We start from the raw sequence: 20,841 nt of genomic DNA, 5'->3' as shown, positions 1-20,841 counted from the left end.
CGGACTGCCACATGGCAGTCCAATACTGCTGTACAATCGGCCAGTTTTTTTGAACAGTCGACTGCATTTAATGCAGCCGACCTGATTATTTCTTGGCATTTTATTCAGGCTTTAAATAGCCTGCCACCAACACTCTCTCTCATTCTTACAGTTGCTGATTTCAGGGCAGAGATCGAGCAGATTGCTACAGACTTCAAGGTGTCCAGTAGGGAGACAATGTCGAGGTCGAGATACGCAGACATAAGGACTGCACCCGTGTACATATCTGCATTCCTTTGTATTCAGCATACTTTATACAGCAGATCTTCATGTTCTTCTCTCTCTCTCTCTCTCTCTCTCTCTCTCTCTCCGTGTTCACTCTACTTTCTCAATCTTGGTCCCACGCTTCCGTACTGCTGCACTCTGACAAGGTCCTGGTTGTCTATGTTTGTGCTAACACCTACCATGTTGGCGGTCTCTTGAACCACTAAGGTGTCAATGAGGATGACTAGGTCAGCTAAGGACACATCTCTAATTGTGGTTCGTTCCTTTCTTCCGTCTATTATCAGGTGGTTTAAGATTGTTCACTTCTCAGTGTTGGATTTCTTGGTTTGTTTCCGTGGTCCCAAGGATTTTGCAAGTCCTACTGGTGTTCGTTTCTTAGCTTAACTCCCCTTTAGTGAGTTCCTTGTTAATGAAATCTCTTCGCAAGTTCAAGCTTACTTACACACTTGGATGGTGAAATGCAATGTGCAATCACCGTGTACAAGCACCTTTTACCACGCAAGGGCACTGCCACATTGCAATACGGCAGCTGTCATCATTATTAGGTATTATTTTATGTGCAATCTGTTGCATTTATTGCTAATCGACACCTTTTTCAGCTGGTCAACCAGTTTGCTACCGCCCTACTAGCAGCCTACCTGCCCATCTCACTTGTCATTCCAAGTGGTGCAGATAGAGATCAGCTCGAGGAGACACTTCGACAGCCCATTTGGATATCTACCTTCTTCATTTTAGCATTCATTGACTGCAAATTTCTGCGTAATTCTATTTATTTTCTCTCTCCCTCTTCTCTCGTGTTCATTGTCTTTCAGCCTTGTCCATACGCTTCCAAATTTGCTGCACTCTAACACCCAAATGCCTACTTCTAAGCTAACACCCAGCTGTCTAGATTTCATACATGGCTGCGTTTTCAGCCAGCCTGCTGTCGCCAGCTGTTGCCCCATCATTTCCACCTGATCAGCTGCATTTTCTGCATTAGCAAGCCACCCTGCACCAGCAACACCTCTAGTGCTGTCATCCAGCCTTCCTCAGCTTTTGATGATCAGCTGCCTTTGCACTCAGGTGGTTACATGGCTGTGTTTACCAAATTCAACCTCCAGACTACTACATTTTGGCTTCCATCCTGCTACCCTTCCACTTTTCAGCATCATCTCAACTGCAATTGGTGTTACAAATCTCAAGATCCGTCTCCAATGGACATCACTCTCCAACTACTCCCATTGCTCTGGCTTTGAGCATCTTGTATACTCTCATTCATTTACACCATTCATTCATTCACTTCAGAGTTGTCTTTCTTCTCTCTATGTTTTTGTATTTATTGCATTCTTGTCTAAGTTCTTGTGTCTATGTCTTCTCAATGCAAACCCTAGCATCACTTCACACCACTTGGTCAACCAAGAGAGCGCAGCCATCTCCAAGCTTTGCTCAGCATCATCCACTCATCTCATCTCGTTGACTTAGTACCAATCTACCAAACAGGAAACCTTGAGGCTCGGTAGTATCATCGTTGTACATGATTCATCACTTCATTCATTCTTTGAGTTTCTGAGTTCATTCAATACTCTCTCTGTGTTTCTTATACACACTTTGTGTTCCTACTCGCAAACATTATAGTTTCTCCATAGACACCTCCTCAAATTGTTAAAATCTACTAATGTGGAAATAACCACTTGTCAATGTTTATAAGCTGCCGTCAAGAGCAGCTTATAATTGTTCAGTTTTTTTTAATGTCCTCATGTCAAAGTACAACAAATCTACTGCATAATTAGTTGCTTGTAGAGAACTCTAAGCAAGGTTGCTAACAAACTACTAAAAAAATCACAAAGGGAACACTCTCAATCAATCTAATCTTCAAAAACCATCCTACCTACTTTTTCCACATATGGGCCTACTCATCCTTGTGCATATCCATTTGTACATTACCAATCAAGAGCCGCATGGCATATTACTACTATTAAGATTTGGAGCTCACCCTAATTTCTCGACAAAATTCTGAAAATGTGAATTCAATCAAGATTTAAATTTTTTGTACAAAAAAAGTGCATTGGATGTGCTCAACATGCACCACCATCATAGAAACAGGAAACAGCCAGAACGGCTCCCCAACACGCCGAATCGCCGTCCCCAGCACGAAGCCATCATGGGACGCATTCCAAAACTATGGAACGTTCCCTGTCCAAAATGAGACAAGGAACGCCATGTGGCATCCCACTTACCTTCGGCCCACCTACTTCTCCCACCCGCTCTCCAAGACCTGCGCACTCCCACCCCCCTCTCTCTTGTTTACACAACGCATGTCCCGCCCGCCTCCTGTCCTGTCTGCTGTAGCAGCCAGTGACCAATCCCCCCATTCCGTCAACGGCCAGTCCCCCCGTCTCCTCCCGTCTCCAACCTCTCTTCTTCCTTCTTCCTTCTTCCTTCTCTTCCTTCTTCTCCTCTTCTCTTGAGGATCTTGACCATGGGCTTGCAAGCTTTGCCCATACAAGTGAACTAGTGGAGCAAACATTGTAATCCATTGAGCCAAGCATTTCTATTTCGATTTTTTATTGATTTTAATTTTTCAAAGTTACTTAAATATTAGAATATGGAATACCAATTGCCACTTGTTCCGTTTTATACATATTCAAGTCCAAGCTCATCTCCTACATGAGCCAAATTCAGAGATACAATTTTTTCCAAATGTAACCTTGAAGAAGCAAAGGGAGCTTCATGACCATGTAGCAAGTTAACAAGCTTATCTTGCATCTAGACCACGATGTGTTGCAGTTAACCCTACAACTTTTGTCACACCATCCCCATCAAATTGTCTAAAGCAAGGTTAGTATCAGGAAGTGCTACCTCCACAGCTACTGTAGGCATTGCATCGGCCATGGCATCAACAACGCCACATGTTGCACGTAGATAGAGCACACTTGATGCTAGTTGGAATCCCAAGAAGGAAGAGGTGGATACATTAGTGGCACGTTTTTTTTTATCAAGATCACATTCAATTTCATGCAGCCACGTCAGAGTATTTTAAATTGATGTGCAAGAAGATTGGTGAGTATGGCCCTTCGTATGTACCTCCATCATTAGAGACCTTACGCACCACTTTGCTCGACAAGGAAAAGCGTCTTATTAAGCAAGCAGCAGTGACTAGAAAGAGCTTGTGAGCTAAAATGAAGTTTCCCTGATTGCTTATGGTTGGAGTGATACACACAAGCGATCCATTCATGGTATGGTTGCTTATTCTCGAGGGGAAATGTATTTTATATCTTTACATGATGCATCGGAGACGAAAGTCAGCAGATGTACTTGCAGCAGAGTGGGTTACAGATATTGAGCTTATTGGCCTAGAGCATATTGTGGGATTTGTTGCTGATGGAGAGCCCGCAAATAGGGCAACAGGTGCTATTATCCAGGGATATTATCTGCATATCACAATTTCATATAGTATGGCTCATTGCTTGAACAACCTACTAAAGGATATTGGTAACTTGTCATGGATTGCACCTATCATAGAGCAAGGAGCTTAAATGGTTAGCCTTGTTTTGAATCACCAGTTTCTTCACCATCAGTTCTCTTTGTAGTCGAAGAAGACACTTTTAAAATATTCTGACACTAGATTTGCCTTAACTTCTTGATGCTAGGCAGATTAAGAGAATGCAATGGTATCTTGAGGCAGTTATTTCTTAGTGATGAGTTTGTTGTGCTAAGAAATGCACTTAGCCACTTAAACAGCCCCAAAACATCCTTATTTTAGGCTTATTTTAGCCAAAACCCTAAAACGGAAAGCGGATCGAGAAAGTTAAGTGAGAGAGGATCTAGAACCCTAATTTTCTATAAATTGGCAGCCAGCCCTCCACTCTTTCACAATCTCGTTTTTGCAGGTTTCAGGTGTTACCAGCTTGCTGCCCACACCCCGGTCATGGAGGACATCTCAGCCCTTGCTGTCCATCATTGTTCCCTACAGTCTGGTGCCTGTTTCCAGCCCTCCACACGCTGATTGCTGCTATTTCTGCCTGGCGACTGACTGCTGTTCGTCTACACTGCTGTCATACAGCCTGCCACGCCAACAAACTGCTGCGTTTGCAGGCTTCAGCTGCCGCCCTGACAGTTTTCTCTCTCCTATCTGCAGTCATTGCAGTCTTTCTCTCTCCTGCAGGCTGTCCTGCCTGCGTTTTTAGTCTTTCGCTCTCCTACAGGCTCCGTTTTTAGTCTTTCTCTCTCTTGCAAGCTGTCCTGCCTACGTTTTCAGTATTTCTCTCTCCTGTAGGCTCCGTTTTTAGTCTTTCTCTCTCCTCACTGCTGTCTGCATCAGATTCAACTTCTCACTGCTGCGTTTGCTAGTGTTCGACATCCGGAGGCTGCCTTGCTGCGATTCGGGATCCATTCGGAGTATGACACACTCTCCAACTCATTACCCTTGCCCTGACCCTAGAGATACAGGAGTTCGAGGTTCAGTATTCATTCACTGCATAGTGTGTTTGCTGCATGAGCATCGTATCATTAGGAGTCATACCATTTTATTTATTCACTCTGTTCATTGTCTCTGAGTTACTCTAACCCTAACCCTAGCTGTGTTCTTTTTATCAGTATGTGCTTTGTCGTACGGTTTCTGTTTATGTTTCTGTGTTAGGGTATTTTTCTTTATATGGTATCAAAGCCTGGTACTCTCTGAGAAACCTAGGCCTTTGATCTGAAAGCTCTTTGCAAGAAGCAAGAACAACAGTAGGTTCAAATGACTTCGAACACATCAACACCGATTCAGTCTCCAGATCAGCCTATGCCGAGAACCGAGCGAGAGTGGGCTGATCAGCTTGCTCCACAAAGTTCCGATATGGTGGGAGAAACATCTGAGTATATGGAAGAAAAGATAGGCAAGCTGACCTCTGAGAAATATAAACTGATCATAGCTTATCGACAAAAGAAGATTGAGGAGCTCGACCGAAGGATCGCCCTTCAAGAAAAGCTTCTAAATGAAGGTATGCATGGATTTCACTCTTCAAATGTTCCGCATAAGTCTGATGATGATGCAGGGCCGTCGAGACCTCCATCAAGGATGGGCCCCGCTCTTGGAGAGCAAGATCCGGAGTATGTTCCACTTTTTCAAACTCTTTCGTCCTCTCCGATACAAGGTACTTTTGATTCGTCTTTTGTGCCTTCTTCTTTTATCTCTTCTGTTTTGCAATATACTGGTAGAGATCATGTGGAAGAAAGAGTCCAGTCTGTTGACTACAGAAAAGGTCCTCTAGAGGATCAATTCTTGTATGTTAACACACATCGCGGGGATTATAAGAAAAAGCCAGGTAACTCTTCTTCTGTCCTTCCTTCTTTTCCATCTACTTCACATAATCAGAATGAATTTGGTGTTCCTTTCACTTCATTACATGGTTTATCATCATCTTCACAGTTTCATTTTCAGTCTTTAAATGATAAAATGAACAAAAAGAATCTGCACCTCATACACCTCACTTTCAAAACCCACCCATCCCACCACATTCTTCCACTGCTTTACCACTTCCATTTACACCATTTACATTTCCATTTCAGACACCTCATGTCGCACTACACATCACTCCGGGGGGTTATGAGAACATAGGCATATCCTTTAGGACCTCATCCTTCCCTCAGCCGGGTGGTGTTCCACCTACCTCATACACACTTTCGGGATCATTGCAGCCTAGGTATCCCACTCAATCTCTCCCGAGTGTGGATCAGTTGCCTCCATAGTTTGCCTCCATGGCATTGCCTAGTGGACCTTCTGGTCATAATGTTGTGTCCCAATCTTACTTTGGACAAGGCTATTGTGTCCCAATGCCTCCACCTACGCTGATACCTTATGGAAACATTCATGTTCCAGTGCCTTCGCATCAATCGGCACTCGTTGGACACTCACAGCCTACTTCTGCCTATCCACCTCTTCCCCCTCCTTCTTACTCTTATCAGACACTCTCACCTCCACCATCTTTCCCACCATCATCTTACTCCACCCACCCAACACCTCATGGTTCTAGCTCATCTTCTGCCAAGAATGCATTTAATGACAAGACTCGTTTTAACGAGTCAAACTTTATTACTTGGTCGAATTTGATGAGACATGTCCTTGATTCACAGAACCTATGGGATCTAGTGTAGAGGTTGGAACCCCAACCCGATCCCGCATTTGTTCCATACGAGGTCATCCGCTCATGGAAGGCTACGAATGCCTCCGCTATTGTCAAGCTGATGCAGGGCTTATTGCCAAAGTTTCATTCTCAGCTTCAGCATTTTGACTTAGCGTCAGAGCGATCGGCACACTTGACTGACCACTATGCGGCTCGAGATAGGACCCATCGTATTAATCTTGACCATGAGCTTCAGCTTTTCAAAATCACGAACCAAGATGACTTGAAAGTCAAGTTGGCTGAGTATCGGCATCTCCTCGCTGAATTCTCCACTACGGGGACTCCCAAGTCCTCTGACGATCAGAACACATTGTTCCTAAATAAACTCTCCAAGAAATACTTCAGTTTTGTGGAAGGAATAGTTTCAAAGCCTACCAAGCCTACATTCTATGAATTTGAGTGTCAGCTGTTGAGTTGCGCACGGTTGTTCGATCAGTTTCATATGAATTCCTCTTCAGAGAGGGCTCTTCTTGCTTATTCTCAGAAAGGGCAACAAGGGAAGGGCAAACCAAACCAAACCTCCACTCAAAATCAAAATCAAACTCAAAAGCTAAATCAATCTGGGGATTCTCAAGGAAACTCCCAGTCACAACTCAAACCTAGGTGGCAGAATGTACCTAAAAAGAATAGGTATTGTCAACATTGTCAAAAGGCTGGCCATTTTAACGACGAGTGTCAATCAAAGGCACGAGACACAGCACCAAAACCTAAGTCTCAGACCCCCGCTCCTCAGTCGAGCAACCCCCAGCAAGGGAGGCAGGGTGATGGCAAGGGACAATTTAAAGGTCAAACTCACACTGCCACCGCACAATCATCTCAATCGACAACGTTCTCAACTCCAGAGGGCTTGTCTGACTGGTTTGCAGAGGCCCATATCGTCTCCATAGAGACATCATATGCGAGTCTCGTCCACATCTGTGAGTTGCCTCCTGACGAGGTTACTGCACAGGCCCACTCGTCACAGCCGAGCACTTCAACTCCAGTTTGGATTGTGGACAGTAGAGCTACACATCACATGACTCCTATAGAGGACATTTTCCGTACCCGAGCCCCTACAGCCGGGCAGGTCCGTGTAGGAAACAACTCCTTGGTCAAGATTCAGGCTCAAGGTTGCGTCAGTTTTGCCACTGACAAGGGTCCAGATCTGGCATCGCTGGACAATGTATATCATGTCCCTCAGCTTGGGGTGAACTTGTTATCTGTTCAGTAGCTTTGTCGGTTGGGGCGAGCAGTTTTCTTTACAGCGACCACAGTCGAGGTCCTTGACTCTCTGACTGGCTTAGTGATTGCTCGCGGTGAGACCAACCTAATGGCCTATACCACATGACACTTTCTGACCGAGCCGACCGCCTAAGGCTCCATGTTCCATAGCTTCCAGGCCTTAGCCACATCTCAAAAGCCTACGCACAATGAGCGTCTTTGGCATTTTCGCTTAGGGCATCTTGGTTATGACTCACTTTATGAGTTGTCACGCCATGAGCTGGTTGAGGGCCTTCCACGCCTAAAGCTAGCTCGAGATGTTTGTAAAGCCTGTCAGCTCGGGAAGCAACATCGTACCCCATTTCCTCTGCAGTCTACACATAGAGCTAAGGATCCTCTTAGACTTATTTACGTTGACCTTTGCGGGCCGACATCCACTACTGCTTTGAACGGCGCGTTGTACTTCTTTTTGATAGTGGATGATCATTCTCGATACATGTGGGTGTACTTCCTTAAGCATAAGTCAAATGCTTTCACATATTTTTTTGCTTGGGTACTGTTGGTTCATAACAGACTGGTCGTCGTGTTGGGTGCATAAGGAGTGATAGCGGTGGTGAGTTTATCTCCCACGAGTTTTCCGAGTTTCTACAGAAGCATGGCATTTCTCGCCAACTCACCTCTACCAACTCCCTCTCTCAGAATGGAGTCGTAGAGCGTAGGAACCACACAATCATGGAAATGGCACGCTCTATGCTGTTGCAGCAGAGCTTCCTGAGCGCCTTTGGGTCAAGGCTATTAACACTTCTGTGTATATCCTCAACCGGTGCCCGACTGCGGCTCTTCCTCAGAAGACCCCGTATGAGGCATTTTTTGGCTCTCGGCCTGTTATTTCCCATTTTAGAGTCTTCAGGTATCGTCGTACACACACACGCCTGATAACAAGATAGGAAAGCTTACTCCCCGAGCTGATCTCCTTATTTTTGTGGGATAGTCCTTTGAAGCGAAAGCCTATCGTTTGTTCAATCCTCGGACAAACAAGATGATCGTTAGGCGGGATGTCGTCTTTGACAAGAGGGATATTGTGCAGTCTTCTACACCGGATTCCGATCTGCTTCCTTCTTCCACGTCATCAGAGATCGTGCCTACTGAGCCTGGTCTACTTCCCGCTCCTGACATTCCCACAGTTTCTTCACCTCCCAGGCCCCCTTCGCGAGACTTGTTACCTCGCTGGTACCAGCAGACCATGAGGGATTCGAGGATCGAATTCCACTTCGAAGGGACCTAGAAGATCTGCTCGGCTTGCTCCTCAGGCATCATTTGTATCATTGTTTACAGCTGATTACATAGCGCATTCTGAGCCGAATACCTGGCAAGAGGCTCTTCAACACCCTCAATGGCGAGAGGCCATGGAAAGGGAGCTAGAGAATATTGACAAAATGAGACTTGGACATTGGTGGATCGTCCGAGCAACAAGAAAGTCATCGGAACAAAGTGGATTTTTCGAACAAAGCTAAAAGCTGATGGGACTTTAGACAAGTACAAGGCTCGCCTTGTAGTGCAAGGGTTTCGAAAGAAGCACGGCATTGATTATGAAGAGACCTTTGCCCCTACTACACGGTTGACTTCCTTTCGGTTGCTACTCGCGCTCCCTGCTCACCACGGCTGGCCGATACATCAGATGGATGTCAAGAGTGCCTTCCTGAACGGATACTTGGAGGAGGAAGTCTATGTGGAGCAACCACCGGGCTTTCCCTCAAGGAACCCTAGGGATACGGTATTCCGCTTGCAGAAAGCTCTTTATGGGCTGAAGCAAGCACTGCGGTCTTGGTTTCATAGAATGAATGAGTTCTTACAAACTCATGGATACCATTCTACCCCTTATGACCTGAACTTATATGTTCGATCCCCTCCAGAGAGGGTTAGCTATATCCTGCTATATGTTGATGACTTACTTATCACACGTTCAGATTCTGCTGCTATAGCAGAAATTAAGGCTAAGCTTAAAGCTACATTTGAAATGACAGACCTTGGTTTTGTCTTATTTTTTGGGGATGGAGGTAGTTCATTCTGGAGGATGTATTTTGTGTCACAACAGAAGTACGCACTTCAGCTTGTGGAATAGTATACTTCGGATCAGACATGGCCAATGGCCACACCTATTGATCCTACTATCCACTTGTCGAAGGATACCCTAGGACAGCCCTTTGATGCACACACCTATCGTTCTGTTGTAGGAAAACTTCTTTGGTTAATTCACACTAGGTTAGATTTAGCTTACTCAGTTAGCATACTCGGTCAGTATTTCACAGCACCTAGGATGTCACATTGGATTGCATGTCTTCGTGTGTTGCGTTATTTGCGGTGTACTTTTTCTTATGGCTTGACATATGGTTCTGGTTAATGTTTGCAAGGGTATACTGATTCTAATTGGGCAGGAGATCCTAACACCCGGCGTTCCCATGGCGGCTACCTCTTTACCTTGGGCACGACTCCCATTTCTTGGTCCAGCTGTAAGCAAGAGACGATGGTGGCTTCCACGGCCGAGGCTGAGTACCGGGCTCTCTCCAATGGCACCACCGAGGCCATCTATCTGAGGAGTTTACTGGCGGCGCTTCATTTTCCATGTGACTCTCCCACAGTTGCCTACTGCGACAACCAAAGTGCCATTGCCCTTGCGGACAATCCGATCATCACACCACGGACATGGCATGTGAGAGTCCACTTCCACTTTTCCAGAGAGCAAGTTGAGCTAGGCACTATTCGCCTAGAGTTTGTGCCTTCATTAGATAATTTTACAGATATCTTGACCAAAGCGGTCGACCGGCCGGTTCTTCAGTACCTGCTACCCAAGATCGGCCTGGGTATACCCTCCCCTACTTCTTCAGCTTAACGGGGAGAGGGTGCTTTCCTCTTGCTTTCCCTTTCAGTTTGAGAGGGGGCGGCTCCTACTCTTGATCGTAACAGTGATCATGCTTACAGTTTTTTAGACATTACATTCACTTATTCTTTTGTATTGTATTATGGGCATTTGTAACTTCATCCGCAATATCAGAATGACCTGATTGTAAAAGGACACTTGGACAAGTGAACACTTCCCCTGCGAGGGCACTGTCCCAGTGGCACTGTTGCATAGTATATTGCATGAGCATAACATCTTGCATCTCCCTTTGCATTACCCTATGCATTGGCATTCTGTTCATATCAACATGCATCTGTGCGCCCCTTTTCGGTCTTTAGAAGTGGTCGACTCTAGGATCCACCATATTCATAGCATAACACATGGCAGTTCTCCTAAAGGCAGTTTCCCTACCCTTGCTTGCTTGCTTACTTTGCTTATCTTGCTAAGCCCACCGTTTTTTTGCCTCGCACATATTCAACACATGATTGACACATACACTCACTTTTATCATCCTTAGGTACTTATCCTCGTCAGTGCGAGGGATTGGCTTGCTAGTTTTGTGAATAACTTGGGTTTAAAACTCTCTTTATCTTTTCCTATCTGTCAGTTAATTGGCCACTGCCCCTATATTACTTATGTATTTTCAAAACACTTTTTTTTTAAAAACAAAACAAACAAGTCCATTGTTGATTCCATCCGCCTTTGTAGGCCTTAGTAGGCCCGTGGGCAGCCAATGAGCACCCTTGGTCCGATGCCCTGATCTCTCTAGGGTGATCACTTGGGCTCCCTTGGTAAGATATCTATCGCCTCTATAGTCTTTGTAGGCCATTGGGCAGCCGACGTGCACCTTTTGTCCAATGCCCTGGCTGCTTTGGGATGGGAGGCCTTGGGGTAAATCAAAATTTAGGCTGGCCTACTTTACTCACCCTATTTTGAGCTTGAGAGGGGGTGTTGTGCTAAGAAATGCACTTAGCCACTTAAACAGCCCCAAAACATCCTTATTTTAGGCTTATTTTAGCCAAAATCCTAAAACGGGGAGCGGATCGAGAAAGTTAAGTGGGAGAGGATCTAGAGCCCTAATTTTCTATAAATTGGCAACCAGCCCTCCACTCTTTCACAATCTCGTTTTTGCAGATTTCAGCTGTTACCAACTTGCTGCCCACACCCCGGTCACGGAGGACATCTCAACCCTTGCTGTCCATCATTGTTCCCTACAGTCTGGCGCTTGTTTCCAGCCCTCCACACACTAATTGTTGCTATTTCTGCCTAGCGACTGACTGTTGTTCATCTGCACTGCTGTCGTACAGCCTGCCACGCTAGCAAACTACTGCGTTTGCAGGCTCCAGCTGCCCCCCTGACAGTTTTCTATCTCCTATCTGCAGTCGTTGCAATCTTTCTCTCTCCTGCACGCTGTCCTACTTGTGTTTTTAGTCTTTCTCTGTCCTACAGGCTCCGTTTTTATTCTTTCTCTCTCCTACAGGCTGTCCTACTTGCGTTTTCAATCTTTCTCCTACAGGCTCCATTTTCAGTCTTTCTCTCTCCTGCAGACTCCGTTTTTAGTCTTTCTCTCTCTTGCAGACTGTCCTACCTTCGTTTTTAGTATTTCTCTCCTACAGGCTCTGTCTTTAGTCTTTCTCTCTCCTCACTGCTATCTGCATCAGATCCAGCTTCTCACTGCTGCGTTTGCTGGTGTTCGATATCCGGAGGCTGCCTTGCTGCGATTCGGGATCCGTTCGGAGTATGACACACTCTCCAGCTCATTACCCCTGCCCTCACCCTAGAGATACAGGAGTTCGAGATTCAGTATTCATTCACTGCATAGTGTGTTTACTGCATGAGCATCCTATTATTAGTAGTCATATCATTTCATTTATTCACTGTGTTCATTGTCTCTGAGTTACTCTAACCTTAACCCTAACTGTGTTCTTTTTATCAGTCTGTGCTTTGTCGTACGGTTTCTGTTTATGTTTCTGTGTTAGGGTATTTTTCTTTACAGAGTTCACCTCATCAACATTGGCAAATACTCCTACAGGTATCTTATGCTTAGAGAAAGCAAATAACTCCACTTTTTGGGATGATGTAAAGCAAATAGATGCTATGGTATTACCTATAGTGCATTTATTGAGGGTTATGGATGTTATGCAACCTTGCATTAGCAAGGTATATAAGGCTATGGATAGCCTAAATGAAAAGCTGTAGGAGTTGGCACCAAATGATGAGGCATATGAGGAGATACGCCATTTAGTTGTGACAAAGTGGAACTCCTATAGCTCACCCATACATGCAACTACATTTGTTGTGGATCCTGAGTTCCAGGGCAAGGGTCAGGAAAATGACACTGAGGTTATGGATGCATGAAGACTTATATTGTCTCATCTAGTGCCTGATCATGGCACTAGACAAAAGATCAGAGACCAACTTTCATGTTATAGAACCTTTCGGGGTTCTTTTGGTTGTAGGGATACACAGGAGGATCACTGTAAGATTGGGGCAGCTTTGTGGTGGGAGAACTATGGTTCAGATGGTCCTGAGTTGCAACAACTAGTCATCCGTATTTTAAGTCAGTCAATTAGCTCCTCTTGTTTGGAGCAATTATAGAGAAATCGTCTTGATGTGGAGAGGGCAAATGATCTATTATTCATTAGTGCTAGTTTGAGGATGTTATATAACAATATGACAACAAAGCGTGATCCATTCACAGAGTAGGAGATGCAGCAAGAAGAGGAGACACATGCTGATGTTGAGGGCGATACAGCAGTTCATGATACACATGATAATGAGGCTGGAACTTCAAGAGTAGCTAGAGCAACCTCAGATCATAGTAATGATCTTTGATTTAGTTTACTTATCATGAGTCTCATGATACATGACACATGCACATTGTATATGATACTATGATCATTGATGACAATGTGACACTAGGGCTATTGTGCCATGCCGACATTATATTTGTACTTGCAATCTTGCAATTGCCCTCTGAGCTATTTTGGCATGCTGCATTTTGCTTCAGTCTAGAGATTAGACTTTATATTTGTAGTTTTTTTTGGAGCAATGTGCATGTTCTTTTAAAGATTAGACTTCATATTTGTAATCTTTTAAGTTTTTTGACAATGGGATCATGGGCATGTTCTTTCATCTTAGAATTTAAAGTTTAGTTCATTGTTCATTGTTTTATCATTTATGGCATATGTATGTATTATGCATTTAATAATTGAATAGCTTACCTCTTAAGCCTTGCAAGTTGTAATTCAATTTCTAATGAGTAGTTTTAGAATGATGCATGATATCTTAAAGTTAAAACTTAAATGATTTGTCCTTGTGGATTATATACCTTGGTTTTAACACTCCAAAGTCCACATGGATTATGAGTGAAATATTAAAAATTTTTCATGAATTTTAATTTTTTAAATGCCGTTCCCATTCCCTAGGTTTGGCATCCCCGTCACCATCCTCGTTCCCCGTTTCATGCTTCTATGACCACCATGCAAGGATGATTAATACAAAAGATATCCCCATAGCTCCAAAATAATGTTTATTCCATCTATGGAGCACCTTCACAAGAATGCATAAGACAACCCAAGTATGCAACAGATTGTGACACAAGGTATGCCTATTGTAGTGCAAAAGAATGCCCAAAAGTGTTGTTTCAATAAGGCATGTATTAGAGGAGAGAGGCTTAAAAAGATGTATGAGGCATACACATGAAGCTACAAGAGAGACAATCTAAGGACTTTACAAAACCTACAAGGAAGCTTAGGCTGTAGAGATGGTTAGGTCAAAGAGTAATGTGTGAGACCCCCTTTTAGCAAGAAATGGCTGCCAAAACCAACTCTATGGAGTAGGTTGCTTCGCACTCACACCCAAGCCTCATATGACACACATAATAAAGTGGATATAGAGGTTTGTCACAAATCTCTTCTTTCTCTTAGTGCAAGGATGTACATATTTTGCAAGTTACTTAAACATAAGGAGAGCTTGTGTATGGAGAACTCTTCTTGAAGCAAGTCCAAGGACACAAAAAAATGCGCACACTACTGAATTGGTTCCACGACAAACTCTTGGGTCTCTTCTACATGTAGGTTCCAGTACTACTAAACCAGTTCTCGAACAAATCCAAGGGTAGAAACTTGATCATGGTATTTCATAAATTTGGTTTCGTTTATGAATCTCTGGAATTATCTTGAGACTGTGCAGTGTGTTTGATGTTCTGATTGCAACGTTAGGCAGGCCTACTGGCAATGTTTATACAACATCTATTTGTGTAAGTGGCACAGTGCATTTGAGACACAGGATTATGCAGAGATATTACTCTCGAAGGAACAGGATAAAGCCTTCTTCTTGAAGGCATGAAAGCCAACCTGTAATCTGGAATAAGCTTCCATGGGACTTAGCTTGAGTTCCGTGATAAGCCGATCGATCTTATTCAGCACAAGGCAAGGTGTTACTCTTTCAAGCCAGGCCTGCCGGAGAACGGCATGTGTCTGGATGTGCACACCCTCACAGGCATCCACCAGGACCAAGGCACCATCGCTCAGGCGAGCGGCAGTGGAGACCTCGCTGCAGAAATCGACATGGCCGGGGGAGTCAATGAGGTTGATGACGTGACCCTGGAAGCTGAGGGCAATGGAGGAGCTCTTCATGGTGATGGCGCGGAGCTGCTCGTCGTCGCGGTAGTCGAGGTACCGGAGCTTGCCTGCCTGCTTGGGATGGAGGACCCCGCCTCCTCCAGAGGCAATGAGGTGGTCCGCCAGGGTGGTCTTGCCGTGATCGACATGGGCGAGGATGCATATGTTGCGCACTTTCCTAGTCTGGATGTCGGCTTCTTCTGCTGATGCTGCTGGTTCCGCCATAGGAGGACGAAACACAGGTAGATCTCCCAACCCGGTTTCGATTCTGTGCCTGTCTCAACTATCGAACCTGGGAAAAGACTCGTCTATTCTTCATCGATTTTATTTTCAAACTAGGTTGACACGCTAAGCTAAGTAAACTAGTTCCATATGCAATATGCAATTCTTACATGTTTGTTATGCAGTAGTTTTATTGATGGTGTTTAGATATGTTATGTGTTTTAAAGCAAATTACGTTTGTAGACCAGATTTAACATTGTTTAAATGATAGAGAATCTCGATAAAATAATATGTATACTTATATAGTGTATTTTTTATTATGTTAAATGAGGTTTTTTCCCTTCAAAAAATATTACTTTTTACATGTTGTTGGATGTCCGTATAGGTTGTTGTGCCCTGTCACATTTGCATTTTTCTTACGGATGGTGGCTTGCTCGAAATTCCTAGCTTTATCTATGCTATCAACTATTACTTCTATATGAACCTCCAAGTTATCATAGAATGGTTGGAATGTTTATATGTCTTTCTTCATTTTCTTAATGGGATTTGTTCGGTGTTGTTGGATCCTTTTCTCGATATTGGTCATCTGTCCTATGTACTCCTTGTCGTTTTTTTAACGTCTTATGCTATAAATGAAGTACTTGCTTTTATCTCTCTATGTTGGCACTTCTGGACTGGCTCGTAGATTTTGACTGTAAATGGTGACGAATGATATGAAAGTATTTGAGTTGGTGGCAGGGCTTGCAGTAGATGAGGCTACGTACTTGGCGTTGGCAGAATTTTGGTTTCTTCTTGGTTTTCTTTTGTTTGCATTTTTGGGTGAGAAGTTATTGTTTTTTTTTTTAATGTTTGAGAAGAAGTCATGTTTGAGAACTTGCGTGTTATGTAGTTTATGTTATTGAATAATTTGGTGTAGGAACCATGTTTCTAGCTGGAGGCCTCTCTACTCAATAGATACGTGACCTTCTCGATCGTTATTACAGGATTGCCACGACCATGATTGCAGTAGTTCTTTTTCATGTAATCTTCCAATGTGTCCTTGCCTTCTTTTTTCATAACATCTACCAATTACTTAAGTGAGATGTTAAAACCATAGTACAGCACCTCAATTGGATATGTTCCAATGGCATTTGTTCTTGTATCCATAAGCACTTGGGCTGTGCTTATTCATAGTGGATTGTCAGTCGAGTCTTCATACTCAAGTTTGAGTCTATCAAGTATGTCTTTGAGGAGTCCAACATATTAAGTGCATTTGAGTTAGTGTTGTTTCAAGTAAAAATGAAGGTTGTGAAGTTTGTAGGAGGTTGTTACCAGTTGTGATCTCGTTATTTAATGCAAGACTGTTCATTGTCGAGAATTTGAGTGGATGTAGCCATCAAATTTTTTGGAGGTCGTTATACATTGCAAAGCCATTGATGTATGTTGATGGCTTTTGCCTAGTGACGCTTGCCATTCTCATCTGGTTTGTCGTTATGTACTTGCAATTTTGTGTGTTTGCAAGACGGTTCTCGACCTAGCACTAGGTGTTCTTGTGATTTTGAATGTGTAGCTAGAACATGAGCATCCATAGGTCAATGTGGTTAGATGAGGTAATATATTTCTATTTTTATACATATTAGGTATCATTTGGATTGTGTGTACCTCATCCGAAGTCATCTTTGCCTTGACAAGTGATATGTATTTGTAAGAAGAAAATTAGGAAGACACATTAGTATATTAAGAAATCACGTTTGAAAGAAAATTTAGAAGATCGCTTTATCGCTTGCTCCAAGAAGAGTATGAGATTGTTGTGTGATGAAATGTATTGTGTTCAATCTTTGTTTGTTTTTTGTTGAGATGTATTGTTTCTCTACTTGAGTCATAATATCAAGAAAGGTATCGAAGTGAAGGCAAATAGATCTGGAAGGCTGATGATACACAAATTTCTTCTTTCAGTTTTGTGGAAGAGCATTATGTAGACTTTTTGGGCACAAATACACTTCTTATGTGTAGAAGTGTTTTTTGGTTAATTGTAGCTCCTTTTGATTTGTGACCAGATCACGCATGTGAGTGTCAATGAGAACACAGATTTATGGTACCACTTGCTATTCAATGCCTTGAGTTGGTGCTTAATGCATCGTAGGGTGAGTTGTTGGTTTGTTGACTAGATCGTGACTTGGATTCCTAATATCACTTTGTCGTTTAATGTGTTGATACAGGTAATCTTACACATCACACCATTTGTTACACCTACGATGAGGTCAATATTATCAGTTATCCTTGCAATTGCCCCAACTGCTATCTCCTCTATCTCATGGAAGTTCTTGTCATGTAGCCAGGTTGTTGTAGTTGTGAACATCTTTCTTGTGTATGCATATGATTGTTGTTTTTTTATCAAAGAAATCTAGGACATCCTTCTTGTCGATCATGCACTAATGTAAGCATTCACGTATATTCTCGCTTTGTTAGACAACAATGCCTAGTCACTTGTAGAAACTGTAGGATGGTAGGTCACATGCATGTCGAACTGAGGTTTGGAGAGTGTGATGCTTTCCATTTGCCCAGTACGATGAGGAGGTGATGTGACATTGTTCACAAAACTCAATTTGATGGTTGCAGATAGGCGATAACTGTCCAAGGTCTCCAAATAGTATCACAAGCTTCTTGTTGCTAAATGGACTGAGCAATGAGCCTTGGCAAACACTCACTATCTGGTGCACTATTATATCAAACATTGTCCTTGTTAACATGGATACCTCATCGATGATGATTGCATTAGCTTCTCTTATTGCAATGTAGCGTTTGTCTATTTCTTGCAATTTGTACTGGATATTGTTGTGCATGTACCGATATCTTGAATTGGTAGTGGATTGTGGTGGATAGGTTGCATAGTCTAGTTGCAATAGCTTTTGTGCTTGTTGTCAGCAGTACGACGATGGCAACGAGGTTGTACCTGTAGTAACATATGAGGAAGCTCTTCCCACCACTTGATGTGCCGCTAATGATGTGTAGGCCATATGTCGCATCGACGAGGTGGTTTGCAAACAACTTATTGTTATGTTGTTAGAGTGCTATTGAGAATTATTCGAAACTCTTTCATGAGTTGTAACATCTTTATCCATATTGGTGCAATGCTACTTTCACAATCAAAAGCTACTAGAGGTACTGAGAATGTCATTGGGTTGTCTTTGATGAAAGGGGTCTTTTGAATGATCATGTTCATTAGTTGGTCGATTCGATCCGAGACAAGCAAGTTTCTTTGCATGTAGTCCATGATGAACATTTTGAGGTCTTCCTCATTGGCCATGAGACCACAGAGTTAGCACTTGATGTAGTATGATTGTGACGAGTTCTCGATGTTCTTATTAGTTTACTCTCTAACCTAAAGCTTGTTTGTTGCAATAATGTGTTAAAGAAGAGACCTTCAATTTGGTGGCCTAGGTGAAAATTAGTGAATCATACCAGTCTAGTATGCTACTCCATAGTATTGCCATAAGGCGTCACTGAGAATGTAGTCGAGATCAAATGCAGTGGTGGTTTTGGTAATGTTGTAGTTTTTGTGGTAGTGATAGAATGCTACATGCTCTAAGCTCGATGGTTGGGCACAATAAAGGTCTACAGGGTGCATGATGATATTCCCTGACCTTGTGAGCTTCTAACTGTTGTATTTGTGTAGGGGAGTTGTCGATGTACTTGATAGACTCGCTTTGTGTGAGTATCGCGATTTGTAAGCAATTTAATGTTGCTTTGATGGGTGACTTGGCTTGCACAATATTGCAGCAAAAATTAAATTTTGCTTAATTAAGTCCAAGTCTTGCAATCCCAATCTATTGGCTTTTTTGTCTGGATGTTTAACTTTTCGATCGGCTCCACCTTCATTGCATACTTGAGTAGTTAATAAGCGATGGTAGAGTGTGTTACTCGTTGAATATTCATGTGAGCTCCCTAGAGGATCAATAGTGTTGGGTGATATGGCACAACATTTTGATGCTCATCTCCAAGACATAGTAGATGTATTGTTGAGTTTCAGGGTCTATTGTTGGTTCCGAACCATCATGTGAGATGTACGAAAATCTGTACTTGATTTATCGTGGCTGTTACTTTTGCTTATATAGCAGGCACAATGGCACCTATGAATTTGCTTTGCCATGATGAGGGCTCTTTGTTTTCTTGTCAAAATTCATCGATCATCGTTGGATGGAATGTAAATGCATATCTAGTTTGTTATATTTGCAACGTCTGCTTGATGTAACCATAGGATGACATGTGCACGTAAGGAGCCCCTATGTTGGATCTCATACCTAATGACATGGTGTTGGACATGCCCAACGTAAGCAACTTTGCCAAAAATGTACTGGTTGAAGAAAAGGTGGGACCTAGTGTAGAAGAGGATGGTGCACTTGACCAGGCAGTCTTTCCATGAGAATTCAAGATTGAACTCCTTTGCAATGCATTCCAACTTGTTGATCTCAACCCACCTTGTACTACTGACCTTGTTGTTGAGAAATAGACAAATGATGTATGCTCCAGGAAGAGTTGTCATGAATCCCATATGCACAGTGAGGAGAGTGGAACAACACAACCCAAATTCTATAAAGCATTGTACTTGGCTATCACTTTCATATGGAATGAATACAATGTCATGATGCTTTGTACTTTTAGTTAAGAGTCTTGAATTTGTTAGTCCTACACAAGATTGTGTTTATGAGTCCAAGCTGCCATCTTGGAACCTAATTCACTTGTGTAACAGTTTGTCTCTACTTGTCTATGTCATCATGAGTTTGGTCCTCATCTTCCACCCGCCATAGCTTTTGTCACACTCTAGATTCGCATCTTCTAACATGGTATTAGAGCACAGCTAAGCATGGCATAACTCCATTTTGCTCTTATCTAGCTCAGCTAGAGCTCAGTCCATCTCAGAACAAGTCCAGGACCTCATCTCCCACTCCTTCTTCTCCACTTAACCTTGTGGTGGCCATAGCCAGCAGTACCCTACTTGCTTGAAGCTCTCATATCTCTCTCTATCGGGAAAATCTTACCAAGCTTCCTTCTGAAGAAGTGTTCCCTTGCTACTGAAGCTTCTCTGTATCACTTGAAACATCAATATTTCCCTACCTAGAGCTTAGCATTGTCACTTCTGTTAGTTGCTGCCATAAACTCATTCTGTGGCCTGCAGGACATACCCTTCATGGAGGACTTGATCTCTCTCTAGAGGCAATACTTTACAAGACTCCTTCTAAGAATATCTTCCTAACATCAAGGCACTCCCTCCTGAAGACTCAAAGCTTGACATTACTAATCATTCAACACAGCATTACACAAATTTTTTAGCCCTACCCGAAAATGCACCTGCTTGCGTTTACATGATTTGCTCATGATGATTTTGTAGCAATGCAGACGATGATCATAGGGCTTTTGTAGAGCATAAAGAGAGCTTCATTTCCATTAAATTTTTTTTGAAAATAATCTACTATAGCTCCTGAAATCAGTGAAAAACTAGGCCTGG

At 43.0% G+C, this 20,841-nt stretch overlaps 1 protein-coding gene across 1 annotated transcript in view; it reads right to left on the bottom strand.

The window, feature by feature from the left end:
* The window catches only part of LOC148018273 (Ribosomal protein S5/Elongation factor G/III/V family protein), a 49,409-nt gene extending 33,949 nt beyond the window's left edge, over nt 1–15,460 (bottom strand). The window contains exon 1 of the mRNA XM_087661443.1: nt 14,868–15,460. Coding sequence (XP_087517569.1) covers nt 14,868–15,359 — 492 coding nt within the window. The 5' untranslated portion in view covers nt 15,360–15,460. The remainder of the gene's footprint in view (nt 1–14,867) is intronic.
* Between the last annotated feature and the right edge of the window lie 5,381 nt (nt 15,461–20,841).

The sequence above is a fragment of the Lygodium microphyllum genome, chromosome 21 (assembly GCF_053477565.2).
Source record: "Lygodium microphyllum isolate KBCC chromosome 21, Lygodium_microphyllum_v1.1.10, whole genome shotgun sequence".
In the NCBI taxonomy this organism is placed as follows: Eukaryota; Viridiplantae; Streptophyta; class Polypodiopsida; order Schizaeales; family Lygodiaceae; genus Lygodium; species Lygodium microphyllum.
The sequence above is the reverse complement of the archived record's forward strand: the minus strand, read 5'-3'. Positions and strand labels throughout refer to the sequence as shown.